The 25413-nt window shown below is 40.2% G+C and overlaps 3 protein-coding genes across 6 annotated transcripts; 2 read left to right on the top strand and 1 right to left on the bottom strand.

The window, feature by feature from the left end:
- The first annotated feature begins 703 nt into the window (after nucleotides 1-703).
- Nucleotides 704-2790, top strand: LOC147324869 (uncharacterized). The gene is made up of 4 exons (XM_086302380.1): nucleotides 704-1330; nucleotides 1893-1980; nucleotides 2059-2254; nucleotides 2359-2790. Exons 1-4 carry the CDS (start codon nucleotides 916-918, stop codon nucleotides 2416-2418), a joined length of 759 nt encoding a protein of 252 aa, XP_086158506.1. The 5' UTR covers nucleotides 704-915; the 3' UTR covers nucleotides 2419-2790.
- A 2607-nt stretch (nucleotides 2791-5397) lies between these two features.
- On the bottom strand, nucleotides 5398-12391 carry parp16 (poly (ADP-ribose) polymerase family, member 16). Of its 2 annotated transcripts, none has more exons than XM_086299011.1 (7): nucleotides 11908-12078; nucleotides 11247-11443; nucleotides 10381-10518; nucleotides 10091-10297; nucleotides 9781-9952; nucleotides 7802-7946; nucleotides 5398-6969 (listed from the first exon to the last, which is right to left on the bottom strand). In XM_086299011.1, the coding sequence occupies exons 1-7, from the start codon at nucleotides 11963-11965 to the stop codon at nucleotides 6834-6836; spliced, it is 1053 nt and encodes a 350-aa protein (XP_086155137.1). In that variant the 5' UTR covers nucleotides 11966-12078; the 3' UTR covers nucleotides 5398-6833. The 2 variants fall into 2 exon arrangements, with proteins under 2 accessions (XP_086155137.1, XP_086155138.1); XM_086299012.1 differs by lacking the exon at nucleotides 11908-12078 and adding an exon at nucleotides 12125-12391 and having other exon boundaries at nucleotides 5408-6969.
- Nucleotides 11506-23906, top strand: scamp5a (secretory carrier membrane protein 5a). 3 transcript variants are annotated; one of them, XM_086299015.1, is made up of 8 exons: nucleotides 11601-11633; nucleotides 14358-14440; nucleotides 15486-15564; nucleotides 15667-15786; nucleotides 16886-17042; nucleotides 17127-17228; nucleotides 18318-18435; nucleotides 20408-23906. In XM_086299015.1, the coding sequence occupies exons 3-8, from the start codon at nucleotides 15558-15560 to the stop codon at nucleotides 20594-20596; spliced, it is 693 nt and encodes a 230-aa protein (XP_086155141.1). In that variant the 5' UTR covers nucleotides 11601-11633; nucleotides 14358-14440; nucleotides 15486-15557; the 3' UTR covers nucleotides 20597-23906. The 3 variants fall into 3 exon arrangements, with proteins under 3 accessions (XP_086155140.1, XP_086155141.1, XP_086155139.1); XM_086299014.1 differs by lacking the exon at nucleotides 14358-14440 and having other exon boundaries at nucleotides 11506-11633; XM_086299013.1 differs by lacking the exons at nucleotides 11601-11633; nucleotides 14358-14440 and adding an exon at nucleotides 14454-14641.
- Nucleotides 23907-25413: the final 1507 nt, after the last annotated feature.

Below are 25413 nucleotides of genomic sequence, written 5' to 3' on the forward strand. Positions count from 1 at the left end.
CCTTTTGTAATGCACCTTGTGTGCATTATGTCTAGCCTCTTCATATTTTTTTTTTAATTGTAGTTTTATCTTCCTTTATTAAATTGTTTCTCTGCACTCAGTAAACCTGGACGTGTTTCCAATTCGCTATGTTTCTCGTTTGTGGACCATCATACTAACAGTTCGTATGGATCCAAATGAACATAGAGCATATTAAGAGCCAAAGCTAAAGAAATCCTTTTCTGTCCTCCAGGATTTTACACAGAACATTTCCTCAAAGTAAAGTCATTAAATATCTCTTGTGGCTGGGGTTATTGTGGGCCTTTTTTTCATTCAAAAATTGAATAAAAAGTAATGCAAAACGGGTTTAATATCCAAAGCGGCTAATTTTAATATGTTAACTGCAGCATAAACTACAATAACACAAAACAATTTACCTTTTTGTGACTTGCCGAGGACTAAGTATGTTTCTGCAGCAGTTTGTCCTACTTTTAAGCAGATGTTTCCCTCTTCAAAAGGAAAGAAATGACATACAGCAGCTGCAATGTCAACTGACAGACACCCAGTGAGTGCGGCCATATTTTACTGGCATGCACACAACCTGCGAGATTTTTCATTCAGCTAAGAACCTTGTGAGGCGTCCGGATGAGATAACCTGCTGATTTGTTAAACCTTTTGTTCTTTTGGGAAATGGGACATTATCTGATTACAGGTGCACACCGAATTGCCCCTTTCAGAGGTCATGTGACTCCGAATTCACCTTCATCCGAGTTTATCTAACAATGTTCGGACGGAAGACTTGTTTCAAAACAAAATCGCACTGTTGATAGCGTGGAGATAAGACGTGGGGATAATTAACCGTATATTTTAGACTAAATCCATCCATCTATTGGCTGGTGGTGGTGGGAGGAGGTTGTGGCTCATAAACTACGAAGCATGTGGTGTGACAATGCCGGGGTGCCCGGGGATATAAAAGGTGCAGACAGGCGCTCTCCCCTCAGGATAACGTCAGGTCTATCAACGATGCGGATGCTGCTATTTCTCAGTGCGCTGTTGGGGGTGTTCGGGTTGGAGAAAGCGTCCCCCGTGGACACCCAGCAGCTTCGGGCCCTTCAGTGCCCGCCCTGCGAGCGGATACACTGCTCTTCCCGGCGGGCGCTGAAGCTCCAGTGTAAAGGGGGCGTGACGACGGGTGTCTGCGGATGCTGCCCCGTGTGCGCCAAGACGGAGGGGGAGACCTGCGGGGGGACGTGGGACTACCTGGGGAAGTGCGACGAGGGGCTGGTGTGCGTTTTTCAGGACTCGGCAGCTGCCAAACCAGACGCAGAACGCAAAGGGATCTGCAAAGCAGGTGAGATTGTAACCATTACTCTAAAATGATGACAAGCAGCCACTGCGCATCAGATCCACGGGTGATGCTTTAATCACTCGTGAAATGCAATAGTGGGGAAATGAAAAGTTTTACAGCAGCACAAAAAAGTTATCGAGTTGTTCTGATTTATTCACATGTACAGAAACCATCATGCTAATTAAAAGAAGGCTCTGTAAGCAAGAATGCAATATTTAACTCTTCCTTCTGGAAATAAAGTTGGCGGGAACTACAAAGGCGCTAAAATCTTCTCTAAACGCGTAAAATGCACTTGGTGAGATTCTTTGACTGTAAGTCTGTGTAGTGGGAATGGTGCTGGTGCGGTAAAATCTGGTTTATGAGCTGTGAAGACTGATAGTGTGGTCAAGGCTTCCTTTGAATCAAAGGTTCCTCAGCCATAATTACTCATCTTATCTGTCCCCGATGAAAAGAAGTGTCACCGTTATCAATACGATATCAGACCTTTTACAGTTTTCCTGTCTTTTTTTAAAGTCTGACTCCACAATGCGGGACTCTCATTCGTAATTTCTTTAAATCTGTGCAGTGATTGAACAGCTGGATGCAGAGAGCTGCCAACCAGAGTGCACCAGGGAGTACTGCCAGGCCAACCCCTCTGCAATCTGCTCTGCCAGGTGAGCCCCCTCTCCATCCTCTTAATGCCACGTTGTTTTTGTTGTTTTTAGCAATAATCAGAATTTCCTCGTCTGTAGGTCTACATCTCTGCAGAATAAAGAGTGCCAGGGCTCCTGCCAGCACACGTCCTGCTCCAGTTGTCTGCTGCTGAAGCGTCCATCGTGCTCTCAGACCTGCGCCCCGTCCGATTCCACCTGTCTGCAACACTTTGGGAAGTGTGTGCACAATCACCTGACTGCACCTCACAGTCCCATATGCCACAACAACCTCCAGGTAAGGAAAAACAATAATAATAAAAACCAAACTTTTCCCTGTTTTTTCTTTTTTTTTCTTCATTGCGCTCTGAATCCAACACGGTCTTTTTTTTCTCTTTGCAGAGTAACTGCGAGGGGCATTTTGTGTGCTTGATCCCGGACTGTCCGAGCTCATCCAGCTAAGAAGAAACCAAGAGGAACACTTGTAGCAAAATGTGAAGAAAGGCAGCTATGTTTAAACCCTGTGAATATCTCAAAACTACTTAATCAACAATTACTTTTCGCCCCCTGCAATTTAAATCAAGATTAAAACCTTCTACTTTTTTAAATTCTATACCATCATGTATTGACTTTGCTCTATTTATTTATGGGGATTACCAGGCTGGATCTGCACTACTCTAGCTGTTAATTAATGCTGTCCAGTGATGTGCATTGCTTTATATGACGTTAGACAGTTGGCATAATCACTGTTTGTTTTTACGTGTTTTCTTGTATCTTATATGAACTTGTGTGTCACCATAAGTGTTTAATTCATGTACCACAACATGAAAACCTACCTGCTAAGTAAACATATGTCAGATTCTCTCTGTCACCTGTGTGTCAATTATTTAATTAGATCTCAAATTACTGGATATCATTACCAGTGATTGAATATTCTAATCCATATTCTTACAGTTTCAGCTATAAAATACAAATGCAGTAAACACATTATTTATAAAACACAAACTAACACAATACTTTACAAACAACCTGCAGTTTTTGGCCAGACCAGTAAATCCACTGCATAAAAAGAGCCCACAAACATGTGATAGATCTGTATCAGTCAGTCTACTGCCATAAAATATACTGACCAGCCACTTTATTAGGTACACTATACTAATACTGCTTTGGACCCACTTTTAGTTAATACCAATTTAATTCTTTATAGCACAGATTTGACAAGATGCTGCAATTATTCCTGAACTCATTGTCATGCTCTTAAGCAGTTTGAGATGATGTGAGGTTTCTGAAATGGAGCTTTATTATGTTGGAAAGAGCCATCAGGAGATTGGTGCACTGTGATTATAAAGGGATGGACATGAGCAGCAGGAGTACCTGGTACGCTATGGCATTTAAAAATGCTCAAAGTGTGCTGAGAAAACATCAAATCACCACCAGCTTCAACTGTTGATCCAACTCAGGATGGATTCATGATTCATTTGTGCAGTTTATGCCAAATTTTGACCCCACCATATGAGCGCTGAGATACTCAGAGCAAATTCACTTCCTCCTTCTAACGCTTGATTTGAACTTTAGCAGGTCATCTTGACCAAGCAGGGTAAAGACAACCTGCTCCATGTGGTTGGTGTCATGTGATTGGCTGATTAGATATTGGTGTTAACGAGCAGCTGAACAAGTATACCTAATGAAGTAGGCAATGAATGTACATTGCAATCAACAGATAAAAGCAAAAATAACAACAAAAAGAGATTTTACTTCTTTATCAAACAAGTTTCTGAGGTGTTTGAATGCTTTCCACACCTTTTCACTTGTGTGTAGCAATGCTTGCAGCAAGGCATCATGTATAGCAAAACATTTTATATAAGACATCATTATTTTCCTGCTTTGCAAAACCATCCAGTGGACTGTGTTGAACGTTTAAATCACGCTTAAAAACTCGCCTGTTCCATCTAGCTTTTGAAGCAAATTAGTTTGGACTTCCACCTGGTCTGCATTTGTGCTATGTAACTGTAACTGTCACTGTAACTATAATTGTTTTAACTGTTTTTGTTGCCTTTTGTTGTAATCTGCTTGGCTACCTTGTAGGAAGCACTTTGATGGACACTGACCTTTTTAAATGTGCTATAGAAATATAATATTGATTGATTGATTGTACTCTCTGACAGGTCTGCTCTGGCCTCGATCTGTAAGTGAGGGTTTTGGAGTTTTGGAGCAAATGTTGGCAAAGATAACAAACATCATACCTGACTGCAGACCTGCCTCAAGTTCAGTCCTGCACAATACACGTCTTTTACAGGGAAATATTAAATTGTTAATGCATGAATTTTTTTTATGAAGAAAACAAAGTGTGAGGCACAAACATTTAGTGGAATAATACAGATTCCCTTTCTTCTGATTGCTTCTCATTTTGGGAGTTTTTTCCTGATAAACAAGTTGAGCTCCCTCTACGGCTGCCGCCCCCCTCACAGTTGATGGTTATTGAATAACAGACAGTTTATGAGGCAGCAATAATGAAGCCTGTACATAAAGGGAATAAAGTGTGGACCAACAATGGGCAGTTTGTTCTGTGGCCTTCAAATGTGAGCCATTTCTGATGAACAGAAGCAGTTTATCTGAAGGATTTCGCAAGACGGGAATGGTTTTTAAACCAAAACAATGGCCTGCAATGTCTTTCATCTTCTTTCAAACTTGTTAGTAAGCTGCATCCGTGACGTAACGAGACATCGGAATAATATCTGATGTTTAATTAAAGTACAGAGATTTGTGCAGCATAACAAGTACACCTGAGGAAACGAAAACTAAGACTGAAAGCACTGTGCCATCGGTTATTTATGAGTAAATGAAATTATTTATTGACACAAAGTGTTCTCCTGGTTGTCTTCATTTCTTAATGAGAACCCTGATTTAAGCTAAAGTCTTGCTTTACATCGTTGCTCCACAAAACCAAACAAAAAAATTCTCTTTTGCGCGTTTCTCGGGCTGTTAATACACACACATCAGCACATTGGGTATCTATTAGGAAAACAGGATCGGTCACCAAAGCAGGCCGCCTGTGTTATCAAACCCATATATCACTCTCACTTTTTTCTTACTGATAAAGTACCACAGTTAAAAGAGGACTGTCTGTGTGCCAGCAGTAATAAATTTGCCCCTGTTAGAGGTAACCCATGTTTGAATGCAACACGAAAAGCTGAGAACAATAGAAACGACGCACTGTTCGAAAGAGGTGCCTCGCACTGTAAACACTGTTTACATTAGAGATGTTAGTATTTCAAATTCATTTTAACCTGATGCTTTAACACTTTTTTTATGCTGTATGGAAAAAAAAAAGCATGTGCACTGTGAAAGATTTTGAGCCACCCCTCACTTTTTTATATTTTGTTATCAATATGGGACATAAGTGCAATCATTTATCAAAATGTGCAAAAATACATAGATGTACAGCACCAAGACACAGGGAATAAAAGTCATTATTTCCTGGGCCACCTTTATAGTTAGCTCAGTCCATGACTGATAGTGCTTTATTGTACGTTTTTCTATCCAGGTGCGCTGTTACTGCAGTGGCACTGCGTTTGTGATCGATGTCATGCTGAAGAAATGAGACACACTCCAGATGGTGGATCAAATCTGGTTTCAATTTAGAAATTTTAACAAGACCTCCAACAACACTGGCTGAAATGCAGCCGTGACAGAGCCGCTGCCGTGTCTTACAGATAGCTGAAACTCACGGTTGTACCTTTCTACTGACCTCCATACATACTGACAATGATTTGAACCAAGCCGCTGATTTTCAGTCCACCTCTTGTGTAATTTAACGTCCCCATTTTCCTTCCTTCAGAATGGCCTCATGACAGCCAACCTTCCACTGAGAGTATTTCTGATCAGGCTTCAATGAACAGTAGATGGATCAGCTGAAGGGCCAGTTGCATCTCTCAGATCCTGTGTCTGGTCTTTGCTGGAATTGTTTCATATTTCTTAAGGACATGACTCTCAGATACTGTTCATCTGCATTAGAGGGTTTGTTTGTTTGTTTTTTAGGTCTGCCACTTCTTCTTTTGTCATCCACATCTCCAGTTTCCTCAAATTTTTAAGAACATATATCGAAAGATTCCAAGTTTTTAGCTACTGTAGACATGAAACTGTCATTCCACGAGTTAGGTACCTTTTTTTTTATGTTTTGATGATTCAGAGATCAGTGGTTTTAGATGACAACCCTGAATATCTACTGATCCATACTACAACGCCGCAGTCCCCAAAACCGAATGTATACATTAAAATAAAAACCACTATATTTGATCTACACTTAAAAACAAAAGATTTAAAAACATCCCAATTTATTAATTTCCAAAATACAGACAATGACAATCTTAAGAATTTAAAAGTGGAATTTCAGTTTATCATTAAGGCCAGAAAAACTGATTAGTGATAATAATGGCTCAGTTAACGAGGAGTTCGCTGCACATCAAACCAGAGAGAGAAAATCAAAACACACTGATTATTTAAACAGGATGATCTCCATCGTTGTGTCCTCGGAGGACTGAAACAACACAGTAACAGAGATTAACTATAAAACTGATTATTTACTGAATCATTCAAACTCAAGGAGCAACACTGCAATTGTCTTAAAATCAACAAAGATCTTCATACAGATTTCATTAAAATCAATATATAACAAGATTCCCATCTGAAACGATATGTTATCTTGCACTTACAGTAATGATGACTATATTACATTACATATTGCAAACAAAGCAAAGAACTATAAGAGAAAACAGTAGAAAGGTGCATAAAACTCTTCTTCTCATGCCTTCAGCCAACATCTTGGCAGGAAGGCACTGTGGATTAGAAACATCCATGCCATGTGTCCTGTTGTCGTTTCACCTGAATAGTCTGTTCCAAAAGGATACAAAGGTGTTGGAGTTTAAGGCACCGATGAATACAAGCAGCAGAAGGTAGAGACTCATCATGATGGCAAAATGGTGTCTGAGGAGCCACGAGCGGCTGCGGGAATGTCTGAGGAAGAAAAACAGAAAAGCACGGTGACCATCAGCACAGAAGAGCGAGCTATCAAACCTCGGGATGAAAACAAGTAAACATTTTCATTTTCTTTCATGCTATTGATTATTTATCTGTCAGTTCTCTTAACCACTCATTAAATGAGGGTCACAGCGGAGCTGGAGCCAATCTGACATTGGGCAAGAGGTAAAGTACACCTTGGATCTGGACCCTGTTTTATTTTATTTTATTTTATTTCAAGTGGCTACTCGCGTCCATCCAGCTCTGGGTTTAAGAAGAGATGCCTACACCACTCCTGGTCCAGCCACCTCCTCTAGCTCTGTGGCATTCCCAAGACAGCCAATAGAAAAAATACTGCCAGAATGTCCTGGGTCCATCCTGGGATCACCTCCTGGGTAGACATGCCTGAAACACCTCACATAGGAGGCACCCAGGAAGCATCCACCACATCAACTGGAGGAGTAGCAGCTCTACACTGAAGTTCACTCTAAGGCCAAGCCCAGATACTCTTCAAAGGAAAGTTGTCTCTACTCAACACTATACTCTCTTTTATTTAATCTGAATTAGTAAATGAATGAGTAAAATAGATAAAAACAAGTTAAAAAAATTGTATTCTGCTTCTCTTCTTTGCTCTTAGTGGGCTGTAATCAGATTACTGAGACTGCGTGCTGGAGGACATTCAAATAAATGTGACCTTTCCACAACTTTCACATTGAATTTCTGATTTGTCAGCCAATCCTGTTCTGTATGAAAGCATTTTTAGGTCTAATGTTGCCTATTCACCAGTACACAAAAGCAAACTGCATCATTTGTCCCAGAAAAGTCTTACCTGGACAGGTGCCTCTGCTGAGAGTAAACAAGCAGGTACTTGACTCGTAAAAGCTGATTATTGGTGACTACAAAGTATTTATGTGGTACATCCCCTCCTTCACTGTTCTTTGCCCTCGAGCGCTGGCGGTCTACAACTTCAGAATCTGAAATGAAAAATGAGCGGAAGGCTTTAATAGGTTCTGATTTAAAGAGCAATAAGCAGGTAGAACATTCCTGGAAAGATTTATGCAGTTACTGAGTGTTTTGAGAGGCATAAAGGTCCGAAATAAATTCAAGACAAAGTGTAGGCCACTTTGTTTTTACCCACAACGTGTCATATTACATCATATAAGAGCATTATCGCTGCCACGAGTACTCTCTGCAGTACTTTGTGACTCCCTGAATTGGTATTTTTGGCAACAGTGAATTTTTCTGTTTCCCTAACTCTAGCCTGTCTGGACATTAAGTCCTCACTCTTCCTGATAAGTGGAGGTCAGCTGTGAATCAGGAGAGCAGATTGCATGCATACTCCAGTGGGCTGGTCCAAGTGTCCCTGTCCAAGATACTGGACAAAGTGCATCCACGTGAGTGTTTGTAAGAGGTAAAAAGTGCTTAAAAGACAAGAGAATAAAGCAGTGCATTAATGTGTGTGTGAATGAATGAAAGTGACTTGTAAGTGTTTTGAGGGCTAAGTTAGAGTAAATGGAAAAAGTGTACTCCGGGTCAGGGACAGGTTCCTGCCCCAAGTTGGAGGAGTTTGGTCTTGTTCATGAGTGACGGGAGAAGGAAGCGGTAGATCGACAGACGGATTGGTGCAGTGTACTGGTCTGTTGTGGTGAAGAGAGAGCTGAGTGTAAAAGCGAAGCTCTCAATTTACCAGTTGATCTACGTCCCTACCCTCACCTATGGTCACGAGCTGTGGGTAGTGACCGAAAGAACGAGATCGCGAATACAAGAGGTGGATATGGGCTTCCTCTGAAGGGTGGCTGGCCTCTCCCTTAGACATAGGTTGATAAGTTCGGCCATTCGGGAGGGGCTTAGAGTAGAGCCGCTGCTCCTCCACATTGAAAGGAGCCAGTTGAGGTGGTTCGGGCATCTGACAAGGATGCCTCCTGGGCGCCTCCTGGGTGAGGTGTCCTGGGCATGTCCCACTGGGAAGAGGCCCCAGGGCAGACCCAGGACACACTGGAGAGATTATATCCCTCGGCTGGCCTGGGAACGCCTTGGTGTTCCTCTGGACAAGCTGGAGGAGGTGGCTGGGGAGAGGGAGGTCTGGGCTTCTCTGCTTGGGCTGCCGCCTCCACGACCCGACCCCAGATAAGCGGAAGAAAATGGATGGATGGATGGATGGATGGATGGAAGTGTATATAGGTATTTAAGCAATAAAAGTACCTTGTTTTAACCAAGTTAGCACAGGAGCCTTGGTGGATCTTATGCAAGCAAAGAGACTTAAAAACATCACTGTGCATCGTCTACATGATCATTAGTGCAGGCTTGGTACCCACAGCTGTTTTGGTCCCATCAGCACCACCCAGATCCCCATCACCTTTCTCTTTCTCCATCTTATGCTGGCTGATCGTTAGGTATTATTATCTGCTATGTGAAGTATCACGACTCAAGTATCAAACAACAAATACTAATTCTGTTACAGCCTTGTTACATGACGTGTCATTCGAAGTTATCCCTATCTAACATCACTCACCCATCAAGTCCCTCGCCCATTTCTGCTCTGGTTCTGCTCACTCCACCGAATTATGTCTCCCATTATTTGCTCTGTTCCTTTTCTCTTCCCAGTCTCTCTGATTCACTCTTATTTAAAAACTGTGACCCGTCATATATGTACAAATGCACACATTTTTGACCTCTTTACTCCATATGTCTTATTGCTAATTGTTGACAGCTCAGGTGTTTTCATAAACTGTCACTTTTTTGTTGCCTCCTCATAGCTTTGGAATCCATGTTGAAGACATACTGCTTTTACCCGACTGTTAAACATACCTTTTTTCTTCACCTGGCATTTAACATCTGGATGATCAATGACTTCACACAAGGCGACACAGCTCAGCAGTGGACCTAGAATGCTTTCTCTCCAGCCGCTGCTGTGGGGACTGTAGAGGACAGCCATACTGAGGTCACTAGTGAGGTAGGTCCCCTCTCCAAACACCGAGTTCTGCAATGAAAAATGTCCATGTAAGCCCAATGTATCACTCTGATTTACACTCCAGCCCTTCAGCATCCTCTTAAACTTGCCTTGCTCCTCATGATCTGTAAAAAAACAATTTTTTAAATAAGGTTTCGGTACACTGACCTTGTTGAGGTGACAGTGTAGGCCGTTGTGAATAATCGAATGAAAGTTCTCCAAGCGGCTCCCGTGGAAAGCATAGAAAACATCTCGTCCTTCCCTCGTCCTCTCAAACCTCGCGTTCATCTGATCAGAGTACTCCAGCTCAAAGAGGAAGTCTGGCACGGGTGCAGACATCCCTTCATTTTCCGTCAGGCTGCAGAGTTTGGCGTACTAGTGAAGATCGGAGAAACACGCTTGAGCAAAGAAGAAAGCTGTGCAAGTTTGTGGTTTATCTCTCTATGCCTGTAACATACCTCTTCCTTCTGTAGTGTCTTTACAGCAAAGCTCTTTGAAGACAGAATCCAGTGTGCGAGGGCCAAATGATGATCTGCTTCTCCAGGTCGTAGTCTCACCAGCTCTCTCACACCAGGCAACGAGTTCACATCTGCCAGCTGGAGAAGGAAAAACTCCTTTCTTTTATCATATTACCACAAACAGATTCAAATGTCTCTTTTACACACGTCTCTCAAAGTGAGAAGACACCAAAGACATGAAATGATCACAAATTCATCTATGAGTAATAATTGGCATGAAGCTACCATTAACAGCACATCACTGCCACCGAGTGGATATATATCATGTTACATTTGATCAGTTCTCTCAATTATCTTAGCAGACCATATCGCAACTGAAAATAAACAATTCTTGTTTCTTCCCACTCATTCAACACAGGATCATAGGTCAGCCTATATGAGTGGTAGTGGATTTGAGAGTTGATACCGATTACTTGCTGGGAATTTTTCTGAAGTAGCTACATTTTATGTTCTACTGTTGAGTCTGCCATCCCTCTGTCTTCCCCTTTTGTGTAGATGTGTGCATGTATGTTATTTTTTCTAGTTGCCATGTAAAGCTCTGTATCACTTTTCATGTTAATGAGTGTCCTTGTGCTAGGATACCTCTGTCCATAGGCTTGGTGATCATTCTGATCAGTCACCTGAGTGAATGAATATATGGCTGAACTACAGAGGCGCTGCTGCTGTTGGTTTGGTGATCTTGACCCTACCCCTGAGGCTGGTTAAAGCTTGTATGATTAAACTGAGGAGCACTTAGGCAAGCATAGGCTACCAGTGACTATAATCTAGGATCTTCAAGAGGTTTTGACAATCACTTTAGCACTCACCAACTCCTCAAACTCCTTATTGTCACCACTTAAGTAACGAGGAGGGAATGGTCTAAGCAAAGAGTCTCTCTTGTAGTTCTGAGTGGCAGCAACGAAGAGGCTGCATCGCAGGTCTGCTGCTACGGGGTCTCTTTGCAGGCAAGAGCACACCAGCTCTCTGACTGCTTCAGGTGGCAGCGGTGGCTGCATTCCCAGCACTGTGTACAAAGAGATAAGATAGCACACGGCCAAGGTCTAGGTTTCCGCTTTATGCAAGTCTGCAGTCAATAATGACTAAGTTTTTAATCCTCACACATTGAAATATTTCAACTATCAAGGCTCTTGTAGTTTATTTCACTCAAATCCTCACATCAAAGAGGATGCTATAATTTAACATTTAGCTTTTTGGTGAGTATTGTGGCAGTGTGGCATCTCGCTGCCTTTTTTCTTTTACTTTGAAAGATGTTCTGCTTGGGATGCAAACGCTGACATTACACCTCACCCTTGGTTTGCTAAACTAGGACACTAGCTAAATTCAGCTCATCTACTGGAACAATTACATACTTTAGCTTTTGCTAAGTTAGATTGTTTTGGTTTAATACAATCTTTATAAAGTCAATATTAGGACAAAAATGACAGTTCAATTATAGTTACTAATGCTGATTTGTAATGTTAGTCTTACCTTTCTGTATTTGGTTACTAATATTATGCAAAGAAAGCGACGTCTGAGTAGCTAACATTAGCTGAGCCACTACAAGAGAGCATAACTGCCGCTCTTCACTAAATAAAGCCTTGTCGGACTACTGCAGGTCCCCGTATGTATTGGGAATACATCACTGTGGCACTCGTATGAGTTAAATTTGACAGACCTTGTTTAGAAATATAATTTTTGCCCTTACCTTCAGTCTTGCTTAACTCATAGCACTGAAGGGAAAGCTAGCGTTAGCTTCAGGCACTGCTGCGTTCAAGCACAGTTCTGCCTTTTGGAAACCGTATACGAAACACATCAGACAGATGTGCAGCTGAGAAAGCGTGTGAGCCGTGCTATCGAGGCAGTCTGAGACAAAGACGGAGCACAAAATTAATTTCCGCATAAACGCCAATGTGTATTCGGTCTGCTGTTTTAAAACGTTTATTCTACCTGGAGTCTAACATTGCACAGGGCACGCGAAGGCAGGATTCATGAGACCAACTGTACCGATGTTTCAGAGAGCCATCTAATGTTTGACAGTAGCAACTAAACAGTGCTTCAGCTGCTGGGGTGGCACGATAGACAGTCTTAGGCCATTCATATCTTTGTATTTTATTAGGCACACCGATTTAGTGAGATATATGCAAACATACAGTACATTGAAGTACAGAAAAAAAAAGATTTTGGACCATTCTAATACGTTTGAAAGTCAATATTTGATATAAACATATCAGTTTTTCACCACACCCTGAACGCTCTTTGATAAGCTTTCTTATCATTTCTTTAAGCAGACTTCAGAAATAGTTCTCCAGGTTTCTTGAAGGGCATTCAGAGGTCTTTTTTGAATGTTCGCTGCCTTTTGTTCCACTCTTTCTCAAGATCTTCCCACACTGCTTCAGTAATGATGAGGTCCAGGCGCTGGGAAGGCCAGTCTATGACTAATAGTGATCCACTGTTTGATTTGAATCACATGTTTTCCAGATGGTAATATGTGGTGGATCAAAATCTGATGGTATTTTTTGTGTTCATTATTCCATCAATTTGCGAAGATCCCAAACACCACTGTGTTTTCCAGGTGGCTGTCTGCTATACCTCTCTCTCCTGACCTGTTGCCACTGTTCTACAGTCCAGTTCTTGTGTAGTTGGGCATACCTCAGCCTTTTCTTTCTGTTTCCCTTCCTTCAAATCTGTTTTCAAAGACATGTTATATCCATCAATTACTCTTAAATAGAATTAAATAATCTACCAGACCAATTCCTTCAAGAAAACCAAACATTTCCTGTGGAATAGACTACTGTCTTTTGGTCTTTCCGTAGATTTTTATACAACAAACACTAAACTCAGAAATATTTGTGGGTGTTTTCTTGTTTGTTTGTTTTTTGTACTACTTGAACACTAAAATGGTCCTCACATGAGATGACAGTGCCAGCAGTGGCCCACAGCGCATTTAAGTTTGAAACCCCTGTTCAAGTTAGCAGAATATTTACTTTGAATAAAAGAAATCCCTTGGTTGCTTATGGTTTCCCAGTTTCTAATAATACTAATCAAGTCACATGAGGGAATTGTTTCGCAGCCTGGTATAAAAGTGATCAATAAGTCATTTATAAATAATTTACTACTCCTTAGTATCTTTTCAGCTTGATAAGTATTTTAATTGCACACAGCAATTTCAGCCATGCTGATTATGTGGTTTCTTTGGAATAAACTTAACTTACTGTGAAGCAAATTTGTAGTTAAGCATAGGAGAAAAGCACAAGAGAATTGATCCAGTCCATATTAACTTGTTGTACCTCAGGTAAAGGTACTATAATACTATTGTTTTTGGATGAAAATATTTTGCAGCTGGTGCCCGAAGTCTAGAATTTATAACCAAATGCTGCACTTCCTCCCTTGAGAGGATTTGCCAGCTGTTTAATGAGTGTCTCCTTTGCTTGCAGCGACATCTTTTTAGACTTCGTATTGAGCATGTCAGTGCACTGCTACTAAATGCACGGAATAACGAGGGAACAGACCTCATCTAATCATCAAATAACTTGTTGTATAATTGTACATGTTTCGACCCTCTGAAAATAGGGGGTACATATAAAAAGTTCCTGAATCAATTGAATTGAAATCCATTATCTTGGTGTACAGATGCAAAATTACAAAAAAAGTAATTCTACTTATCAAGTGTGTTTTTATTTATTTTGTTTTGTTTTATTTTGTTTTATTTTATTGCACTTGTATATATATTAAAAACTACTACTACTACTACTACCACTACTGGGAAAAGAGTTGTACATTGAAATGTATTTATACTACTAGTAAAGCGGTATCTTTATTATGGAAGTAGCTGATAACAGGCAGCCAATCAGGTCAGGTTGTGTAATGCCTCCTCTGATTTTTAACACTGTCAACCTATTGGTTAAGAGCTAAAATATTTCTCCTTTGTGATTGGTCAGGTCAGGTCAGCAACAAATCCATTGTTTTTCCAGGGCCCTGGTCCTACCCGGCCGGGCACAACCCAGCGTCGAGGAGGGGGCCGGTATGTACGTAATGAAAAGACCATACGTCACGTGCCCGCCTCTTACTCCCAACCCCATCATTTAAGGAAATACGCGACATTTTCGTGTGATTAGCGCCAGATCTAGCTGTTTCGGCCACTGTATTTTAATACAGATGAAATCGTAGGATGCAATTTAAACGGACGGAGGTATTCTAGCGACATTCACGGACTGAACCGGAGGTAGGACATCGCATTTTCATTCATTGGTCTCCAGCTAGAGAGGGAGGGAAAATATTGGATTTTTTTATTTTATTTTATTTTATTTTAGCGGATTCTAGCTTCGGTAAAACCTCGAAATTTGTAGGCCGGGCTGTTTACTGCGAGGAGTTTGTGCTCGACTTGCTCGACGTCCGGATGATGAACAAGAGCCCCGATGCAGCAGCCTGTCGCGCAGGCTGAAGGACGCTTCTCCATCGCCTGTAATCTCAGTGCACTACCCCACTGCAGCATCACTGCCGCCAGCCGAACGAAATACACGTCTAAGACAGCCGGCGATTCACAATGAATAAAAGCAACTTCAGCCAGACAGCATTTTCGTGGCATAGATTGGTTTATCTGTGCCAGAAAGATGCCCTTCAATACACCATGCGTCCACCATGACGTGCGCTACAAATATGATTTTCTAACACAGTTAAATATGGAAGGTAGTTGATTATGGCCTGCTTAGCAAGGAGAACGCGATAAACAGAGAGTAACGTCTATATAATCCAGCCTTTAAGCTCAATAGGCCTTTCAAACGCCTATTTTGAATCCCAAAGGATATGCATTCGAGATCACGACAAGGCCACACTGTGTCCTGGAGCGCGCATTACACCGCTAAAATATGTGACCAAGAAAACTGGTTCATCTCAGTCTATCTGATGCTCCTCTGGAGGCTGGGTACCACCATGGGTACCTCCTCTCTCCAAATCGTGTCAGGATGTCAAAGACTCCTATTGCAGTGATTGTGGCCTGTTGCTTACAAGCAGGGCCGGGATAGTAAGTGATGTTGCACTTAATCATGCACTTCTCTCCTTTTCTGCAGTTTGCTTTTCAAGGGAGCTGAGATTGAAGAACTCTGTGTGCCTGGTTTACAAGTGGCGGAAAGCAGTGAATCATGGCAGGTGAGCTTCCCCCTTTTATAAAGGTTGAATAAAAGCTCATGCACCTCTTTTGACTTGATTTCTTCTTGATGTGAAGCACTGAATCATGTCTCTGTGTCCTAGAAAACAACTTCCCTCCCCTTCCTCGCTTCATCCCCCTTAAGCCATGTTTTTACCAAGACTTCAACGAGATCCCAGACCAACACCGCACTATGTGCAAGAGGCTCTACTACCTCTGGATCTGTGAGTGTACCTGCAGGAAATGCTTTTTATTTTCTTTGCATTTGGAAGCAGTCGGTATTTGCATGCATCTAGCTGTAACCCGTTAACCTGTCTACTTCTCTTCCTCCTCATGCCGGGCTGCTTTGTTTTACCCAAAATATTATGAGAACTAAAGAGTGCAAACACTCCGTGCAGCTGGGAAACTAGATTGGCCGGTCTCACATTATGTCACAGAGCCAGATAACCACCGTTTTCATTTTACCGTGGTTTTTATTTTGAGGGGTAAAGTTCGAAAATGATTTAGCTCACAGATTTACTTTGTGGTTTGTGATTTGACTGACAAACTGTTTACAAATCTGAAGCCCAATTGAGGTCCCACGGGCAGAAAATGAGGACTTCAGCTATATTTTTTTAATTTCCCAAGAAAATAATTTATTTACACAAATCAGTGGGGTACAAAATGAAAAATGGTACATCGTGAAACAAAGTTACAATCCAATACCAATATTTGATAGTATTGATACTTGGATTGTTCCATTCACCTCTAATGTATGCTATAACTCTTAGAATATAATACAGAAGTATGTGTGTGCAATCTTAGGCTTGACAGGTGTCACCTGTCACAGAAAGAGGAGTTATTGTACAGTTTTATAGTGAACGATAGGAATAATTTCCAAAAACATTTATGCTCTTTGTTTATTCCCCACTATTATCTGAGATCCACTAACTCTTAACTCATTAATGAAGAACATAATTTGTACATAATTACAGTCACATGAGTATTATGGTATGTTTTTCATTATCACATAGGTGCTGCTATTGAAAGCAAAAATGTAAGTCTGGTGAAAAGAGTTTAGAGTATATGTTATGTTGGGTGGAAATGGTGTGCTGAATAAAATGCACCTCTATATCATATTTTATTATTGTAGTTTAAGTCTTGAATGTAGAACTGGAAATATGGCAGTGTGTAGTTGTTGGTCTTCATAGTGATTAAATCCTGCTGAGTTATGAGTAATGATGGAGCCTGCGGGGTGTTTGCTGTAGCGTTTTTTTTTGTTTGTTTGTTTGTTTCCTCACTCTTTTATGTTTTTGTCATTCTTCCTCTCTGTGACGCTGATAGTGCATAGTGCCACGCTAGCTGTTAATCTGATTGGTTGCCTGGCATGGATGTGTGGAGGCGGTGGAGCTACCAACTTTGGCATGGCTATCCTGTGGCTCATCCTCTTCACCCCTTGTTCCTACGTGTGCTGGTTCAGGCCCATCTACAAGGCCTTGAAGTAAGCGTGTTTCCCTCTGAGTTACACTTCTTCCTGCTGTTCCGCTGAATCAGATCGTTTCTGACGATTAGTCTCTCCACGCAGGACAGACAGCTCATTCAACTTCATGGCTTTCTTCTTCGTCTTCATGGCCCAGGTGGTGATCAGTATTATCCAGACTGTTGGCATTCCAGGCTGGGGAGTGTGGTAAGAGTTTGTACTGGTTTATTAAAAGTAATGTGTACAGATGAAATGGAAATTAACTGGCATGTATAGAGTTTATTTCTTGTCTTATATTGTTGTTAAAGATGATTCTAGAAGCACCTGAATCAAGGGGTATACTTTGTAATCTAATCTAAAGCATACACTTTCATTCAAAAAATAATTTTTTTCTAAACCAATGAGGCTTTAAAGAGGTTCATTATCCTTCTGAGGTCTAAGCCATCAAACTTTAACTCCTAATTCTTAAATCATTTTTTTGGTGATAAAATATGATTAACTTTGATGCATGGTTGTTTTCTTTGTTCCCTGATTGCCAAGATATGGGAAAATAATTTAATAAATGAAATAACTATATTCCCATCACCTAGGTTTAGAGTTAGTGTTTGGGTTTTCCACCACCACATAAGTATACTGTAATATACTCAACCTCTCTTTAACGTTAATGTACTGAAGAGAAATGGGAAATATTAAAAAGCAGGTATACAAGCAGTTTTTTACCCCTTGTAAATCCTTTTTGTTCGAACCACCATTAGCAGACGGCCTGCTATACCTCCTGAGCTACAGCAACCCCAGGAGACACCCTTTAGGAAAACACAGAGTTTGTCCAGCACAAGGCTCTCTACAACTTCCATTTTGATCAGGCTGTTTTGAACTCCACAAACACAACAACCAGCTGATCCGAACAGAATCATGCCTGAATTATTCTTCGGCAGGAAATCTATGCTGTAGCTTTCGTTGTAACTGAAAACTCTTTTTAACTCTACACTGTAACCTGACATTCAGCTTTTAAGAAATGTATCTATATGCTGGCTCAATGGCATGGAGGGTTGCGATGTAGGGTTAAGAGGGGTTTCTGGTTGTAAAGTTAGGATGTAGATTTTCTGCAGAAGTCTACATCAGGCTTTAGGCACAGCATAGATTAGTAATTCACAGCTTCTAACAATAGTCTCTAAATATTTTGGTATCAATCTTAAAAATCCAATATCAGAATTATCTAGAATTATCAAGCTTAATGTATTATTTAAATATGGCGTATTGTGAGCATATGATGATTCTTCTGTGCTTCTTCTTCAGCGGTTGGCTGGCCACCATCACCTTCTTCAGCACCAACATTGGCTCAGCTGTGGTCATGCTGATTCCCACCATCATGTTCACTGCAGTGGCTGTTTTATCCTTCATCGCCCTCTCAAAGGTGAGTGACAGATTTCTACCTGGTCACAGAAATTATTAGATCAATCAGTGCTGGTATTATCAAGTGAAAGATAGCAATCCAGTCCAAGTAGCATTGAATAATTAGCTTGTATTATAATGCCAGCGCCGTTTCCCACTTAAAGGGAAGCAGTGATAACATGACATTTGATCCATTTGCACTAGCAACAGAAATTTTTGGAGGTGATATTTATTTATTTCAGGCTGTTTTTAAATCCCTTTTTGGTGAATGCAAGGAATCCATGAGGGGCCCAAGTACTTATTAGAACTTGGTGATCAGAGGTTATTGTGGCTGTTTTTTTTGTTTTTGTTTTGTTTGTTTTGTTTGGGGGGGGGGGGGTGTTTCTATAACTCTGTATTTGACAACATATTACAGTAAGGTTTAATAGGATAACATTATGACGTTTTCTATACAAAATGTCGAAGGTTGACTTCACTATGACATCAGAGTGTTCTGCAAAAACATTTGAAGCCACAACTCTTGAAAAGAAGAGGGGCTTGTGACCATATTTCATGATTGGTGGCATCTAAGTTGATGATGCTAATCCCGAGTTCTAACGTTAAAGCTTTGGTCAAGGTGTGACTGTTTTGTGCTGCAGGATTAAAGATGTGTGTGAAGCATCCACCTTTTAGAATCTGTTGTTTCTTTAAGGCTATTATTCTAGTGTTTTAACTATACCTGCTAAGTCATTGTGGCAATTTCTTACCATGGGAATGCTGTCCATCTATCACCACACCCTCATATATCAATCAGCGGTATTCTTTGCTCTCATTGGTAGTTGCTTCACTTTGTGGATCCCAAGTTAACGGGTCCCAAAATAGCAACACCAGGAGTTATTTTGTCTTGATGTCACTTATTGTCATTGAGGGTCCGATGCCCCTTTGGCTGTGCCTGCCCACATGGACATTACATAAATCAATCGGTAGTCATGACTAGGTGGCATAAACACACAGCTCTGGATCTGCACTCAGCTCTTTTGTCCAATAAACTGTGACAAAAAACTAGATGATTGTGAAAACTATCTTTTTGATTTTAGTAAAGCACAGCAAAGCAAAGATATTACAAGAGGGGCCTCAGGAACGACAGAAATTCAGTTTGAAATTACTTGCAAGTATGTACCATTACATATTTATATAAATTTATTATTCATATAAAAAGTGAAGTAAAAACGGTAATAACAGTTGGTTATGTTGTGATAGTGCTCATTACTCTGACCTGAATTTACCGCTCCTGTATTAAAGTTTGTGTCCCAGGCAGGCGGGTCACAGATTGGCCTTAACACTTTGCTTAAGACTGGGTAGGATTAGCAATGAATAGCCAACAGCCTGTGTTTATGTTTTTAATACATTTTTCAGAGAAATACATCAGTTTGCCTTGTGTTTCGATCAGAAGATCTAAGATCGGGTGGGCTTCATGGGATTTTCTGGTTTTTAAGTGGGCCGCAGCATAGTGATGATTTTTCATCCACTTCATTATTGTTTTTTCATATTGGTATAAATTCAACAAAAACAAGATATTAGTGTATTTAAAATGCAACATTAAAGTAGTAAATAATCATAAATATCCCACTGCAGAATTGTCACATACAAGGTGCGTCAACTTCATTAAGAACGTCATTAAGATATAGGATGATATCATTTAGTATTATAAGCTGGGAATTTCTTGCGTTACAGCAGGTATAACATTATTTAAACATGACAAGCATTGGGAGTGTAAGTCTCAAATATATCTTTTTCGGTCTAGAATTGCTTAGGAACAGCTCTTTGGAAAGTAAATGTTGCCAATAATGTGGTCATGACACAAAAAAATGAGGTGCCACTACAGACAAATAATAAAATTCACCTTTTCTTTATGGTAATTTGGTCAATTTTACTAATTTAAAAAAGTAAAAGTCATACTTGATAGAGAGTAAAATTCATGTTGAATCCCATTTCTCCTTTCTGTCTTTTTTTAGGTGCATAACTTCTACCGCGGCAGTGGTGGCAGCCTGGGTAAAGCCCAGGAGGAGTGGGCTACGGGTGCCTGGAAGAACCCCCATGTCCAGCAGGCAGCCCAGCAGGCCGCCATGGGGGCTGCTCAAGGCGCCATGCAGCAGAATCAGTACTCAGCAGCTCCCACCTACAACTACGACGAACCCATGTAGGACAGAGGAGTAGGCCAGGCGGCTGAGTGGGAGAACTAAAAAGGGATCAATTAAGAACACAATTCAGAATTAGGTGCCCGTCATTATAACACTGTAATGCTGAACTCAAACAGAACAATGTAAAAGTCATGTTTTTGGTGCAAATGTACTGGGATTTCATTATTTTACTCGGTTCACATTTAAATCAACAGTTATTTTAAAAAGCAAAAAATGTTGCTGTTGTTTTATGCTGCTCAGTTGTAGCTGGTCGGTGTTGTTTTCCAACAGAGACACATAGCCTAAAATAGGTAGACCCAGTCCCCTGAGCATCTTCAGTTTATTTGAGTAGGTGGTCTCCAATGTCACTCTGTAAATTTTCTAATGATCTTTAATGTGATATTTAAGGGACTGAAACAGCTATATTGTTAAGGGTCTTTACTTTTATTAGCCTTGAAGATCACCAATGCTGAAACAGTTATTTCTCAGCTGATGTAATGGACTAGCTGTTTGGCTAAATTCTTATATACAAATGTCAAGAATTTTTTATTTCCCATTAAAGGAATAGTTTGACCATCTTGGGAAACACCTTAATTCACTCTCTTGCTTCAGGGTTATATATAGGGTATTATAAAATTAATCTTTGCTAGCAGCCAGTTAGCTTGAATTAGCAAAAAGACCAGAAACTAAAGCTGAAACAGATAGTTTGGCTTTATCCAAGGATATTAAAATCTTCTTAGCAATTATAGCTAGCAATATAGCTCTAATAATCTGACTAGCTCGTTATATGTCACTTAAGAGCTTAGAGGCAGATTTTATTTCATTTTGACAAAGTCATGCAAGCTGTTTCTCACAGATGTGAAAGATCCACAGATCGCAAGGGGAAAATATGTACTCTCCAACGGGCTAGCAAGTGGTTCCTGGATATTGCCAATAGTCACCAGGTGAAATCACTCAAAAAAAAAAAGGGTGCAACACCAAAAACCTCCCTTGTGGTTGCTTTGGTTGCTAGCAGGTCAAATTTAGTTTGCATTGAAGATGCTGACTTGTATGCAAATGCTCGCTAACTATTGACCTAGCAGCAGTAAAACTTGAAAAAGTGCAACTTAACCAGGAACGTTCTGCCTTTTGAAACATGTTGGCTGCACCGCTGAGGCACAACTTTTATTTTAAAGGCTAACGTTTTCCGTTTCACCACAGCTCAGATAGCAGTTAGACAGTTTTTGTATACAAGTTAGCATCTTCCTTGCAAACTACTAGCAACCGCAGCAATCTGTTAGCGACCAAAGCTATTTCATATTTACATACAGATGTGACAGGGGTTGCTTTTTAACTTACAGCAAGAAATTAATTGGATCAAACTACCTATTTCTTAAAGGTTATGGTACATTTTAAGTAACCTTTTGAGTTGTTGTTTTTTTTTTAAATTATGCTTAAATACCAGTAAAGAAACTCATCATCTTTCTCTGCTTTTTTTCTTTCCTTTTTTTTGATTGAAAAAGAAAGTTAAACCGACTAAAATGAATATTCTAAAAAACAGAAATATGGAGTTTTTGTTTTGGTGATCTTTTTGACAGTATAAGTCGATTTATTTACATTCTCAGGAAAAGTCTAATAGCTGTTTTTAAATTCTACCTGTAAAGCCTGTAGAGCTTCAACATGTCGGGCTTTTGTCTCCTTATATCGCCCCTATTGACCATGTTTGGTTTTGTCGTTACATACTAGTTTTATGTTGAGCAGGCTGAGTTTAGTTCAAGTATTTCATTTTTTTTTTCATGTTAAAGTGAAGCACACGCAGTATTTAAAGATTGGAGTTTATTGGTCAGACATTCCAAATCGATGTTAGTATAAAGGTCAAAGTGAAAGAAAACCAAAACACTTGCAGGTTATGGTAAGTAATAGTAATAATTGTTGTAAGGTGGTCATAACATTGTATGGAGTGATGGATGTTTACTCTCCCTTTGGCAAACTCTCCCGCTTACCCCTACGTGTAAATGCTTCAGTGACTCCTTGTTTCTGAAATTCGGGATTTCAGGCCTTAGTGTGTTATTTCGTGGATGTTGGTGTTATTCCATGAGTTGGTGTAATAAGAAATCTACATAAAAGAAAAAAAAAGAATATTAAATTCAATCCAGCTATTTCTTTATGGAGTAAAATATCACAAAAAGACATTCGTGCGTAGCCCCGGTGAGGCCTGATGTGTTCAGTCAGAGACGGTGTCGTTCTGGTTTCTTCGAGTCTTTGAAAGCTTCAGCATACAGTAGATGGTTCGTACAGTCGAACACTATTAGATTTAAAACAGTGAAGTTATCTGAATCCTCGTTACTTTAAAATCTGTGAGTCGTCTTGTCTGATTGTGATGACGTGGTTTCCAGTAGGCTGTTTGTTGTGCTACCTTTTAGTTGTTTTGTTTATCTCTCTTTTTTCCTGTGTATTTGAATGACGTGTGGATGCTTGTGAAGCACATGATTTGTTGTGTCTTTCTGTTTTTTGTTTTTTTACTATACTTTTTGTTTTTGGAAAAAAAAGTAAGTAATATTTGCGCTGGTTTTCCTCTTGGCATCGGTGCAAACTTCATTCAGAGTGGAGCAATACTAACAGTAGAGTTATTACAATCAGCTGGGGTCCTGTTGTGCAGCCTTTAAATACAGGAAGAAAAATGTTACCAACCCCAACCTAAAGTGTCATAAAATGAATAGCTAGCCTGTTTTTGAGTTGGACACCACTTGTATGATTTTACAGTTTCATAGCATTTTCACCAGCACATGCACACACAGAAGTAAGGAGGTGTAACCCTGTAAAAAGTACCATACATCCGCTCATCTGTTAGTAAATGCACAGCTGGCCATTTCTATAACGTAAATGTGAATTTTTTTGCACAAAGTTGAACAAATAAGCTACTTTCCCTGTGTATGTAGTAAGTTGGTGAACTTTGGATCAGTCCAAACTTTCCGCCATATGTACATACGGCACAATTCATGTGTTTATGGAAATTGCAGCTGTGTAGTTATTGTGTAGCAGGAGCCGCTTATACACTTAATGCCACTGTATCAAAGCTTCTGAAAGCCATTTTCCATCTTATTCCCACATGTACTGTATGTTGTGTAAAATGTATTAACATGTACTATATCATAAGTATATATGAATATATAATTACTTGAGGTGCAGTAAATATTTGCCATGGATCAAACAAATTGAGTAGGCCCTAAATAGTCGAATAAGTCGTTTGAGGGGGCTGCGTCTCCACGAGTGAACGAGGAAAACATTTTGTGTATTACTTTTGTATTATTTGGTCTTACCCTAATAGATATTAAATAGTTCTTGTTGCATCCTGTTTTGTTATGTGATGAGTTTGCATACGGGTACTATACAGTTGTAGATATGGAAAATGTAACTTTTTTTTAAATGAACTATTGACTTTTAGGTGTAAATAGCTGTGTCGAGTAGCTGACCTTCAATTTCTTCTGTCCAAATACAAACCTTAAATATTCTAATATTCATCTCACCTCCGACATAATTGAATTTTGATTCTTTTCTAGGTTAAAACTCGCTAAAAAAAAAAAAAAAAAATCCAATTTAGCCTAAACATGGTGATGAACAGTGATGTGGTTTCTTTTTACATCATAAATTACAATTCATAAACACTTTTATGGATGCTTCATTTTTAAGGAAGGTTGATGATTTGAATACTCCAAATGAATCAGGGGCATTTGTATATATCATTCATTTCATACCTCAGCACACTGTATCCGATTATTACAACTGGAAATGATGTGGTAGTGGAGTAGTAACTAAGTAACCTATAATAAATTACAGAGTTATAAAATATAACAAAATGGTTCTAATAGATACAAATAGCTCTAATTATAAATATTCCAGATGCTGATCACTATGCTAGACAATCTCCCAGTTTATATTTGTTATATTTGTTCAACCTGCCATCAGCAGCCAATCAGCAACTAAGTTTAAATCAGAGAGGGAATAGAGCAGGTTAATGAGGGTGGCAATAAAAGAAAAACACAAGAGGAAGCCCATTGCTTTCTCCATATCCCCCCTGACTCGTATTTCTGTAGCTTTGCTCTTTGCTAGTGCCATCGTCCCTGCTGGTAGCATGAGATGGTACTTGCAGCCTATTCAGGTTGCATATCCATGCATGCTGTCACAAGAAAATTTACTGGGTCTTCCTGCACAGTCCAGCACAGAAATGGAGAAGGGCATCAACCAGGCAGCAGGACCAGCCCCTTTGTGCGAGGAGGAACAGGAGGAGCTCTCCAAAGTGACCTGCAGCAGGCTACTCGTGTAAATGTTTTGTCAGAAACAATGAGATCTGCCAGTGAAGCGCCATGTGAGCCCTGAGCACATGTGACAGATGTGAAAGGGTCTGGACACAGCGTGTTCAAAATTACGCTACCAGCAACATCATCCAGCATGATCCTTCAAGGCATATTCTTGAAGGATACCATAAACCTCCATGTTCCAGCCAGCAGTACCAGGCTAAAACCCTCGGATCTGATGGTGGCCTCACCCATCATGTTCCCCAGGCACATCCATGACTTTATCCAAGTCTGGGGGAAGATTCCCAGCACACCATCCACCATCACTTCACGAGTGTTCCCAGATGTTGGGAGTGCACATGCAAGTGGGGGCTGTAAACAGTAATGAGTACTAAATGAGCTGCATCAGCCTGTAATTTGAATTTTTAACTCTGCTTTTTGTGGTTTTGAATCCAGCCCTCAACAAGCTGCTGAAAGGGTTTACACTGACCGTTATATCATTTCATTCTCAACAATTTATACTGCATCCATGCTTACCAGTAAAGATTTTCATCTTGAATATTTCAT

Source organism: Aulonocara sp. 'chitande type north' Nkhata Bay, linkage group LG7 (assembly GCF_057382095.1).
Source record: "Aulonocara sp. 'chitande type north' Nkhata Bay isolate Kocher_YH1m ecotype deep benthic linkage group LG7, A_spYH_male_GT1.1, whole genome shotgun sequence".
NCBI lineage: Eukaryota > Metazoa > Chordata > Actinopteri > Cichliformes > Cichlidae > Aulonocara > Aulonocara sp. 'chitande type north' Nkhata Bay.

Bases quoted from the DNA above. Each gene is read 5' to 3' on its own strand.
- parp16 (XM_086299011.1), bottom strand. From the start codon at position 11,965: ATGTTAGCTACTCAGACGTCGCTTTCTTTGCATAATATTAGTAACCAA. The intron at 10,298-10,380 runs GTATGTTACAGG...GATCTTCACTAG, and splicing joins AGACACTACAGAAGGAAGAG to TACGCCAAACTCTGCAGCCT. The intron at 9,953-10,090 runs GTCAGTGTACCG...TTTTCATTGCAG, and splicing joins TACACTGTCACCTCAACAAG to AACTCGGTGTTTGGAGAGGG.
- scamp5a (XM_086299014.1), top strand. The intron at 17,043-17,126 runs GTAAGCGTGTTT...CTCTCCACGCAG, and splicing joins CCCATCTACAAGGCCTTGAA to GACAGACAGCTCATTCAACT. The intron at 18,436-20,407 runs GTGAGTGACAGA...GTCTTTTTTTAG, and splicing joins CCTTCATCGCCCTCTCAAAG to GTGCATAACTTCTACCGCGG.
- LOC147324869 (XM_086302380.1), top strand. From the start codon at position 916: ATGTGGTGTGACAATGCCGGGGTGCCCGGGGATATAAAAGGTGCAGAC. The intron at 1,331-1,892 runs GTGAGATTGTAA...AAATCTGTGCAG, and splicing joins CAAAGGGATCTGCAAAGCAG to TGATTGAACAGCTGGATGCA. The intron at 2,255-2,358 runs GTAAGGAAAAAC...TTCTCTTTGCAG, and splicing joins TATGCCACAACAACCTCCAG to AGTAACTGCGAGGGGCATTT.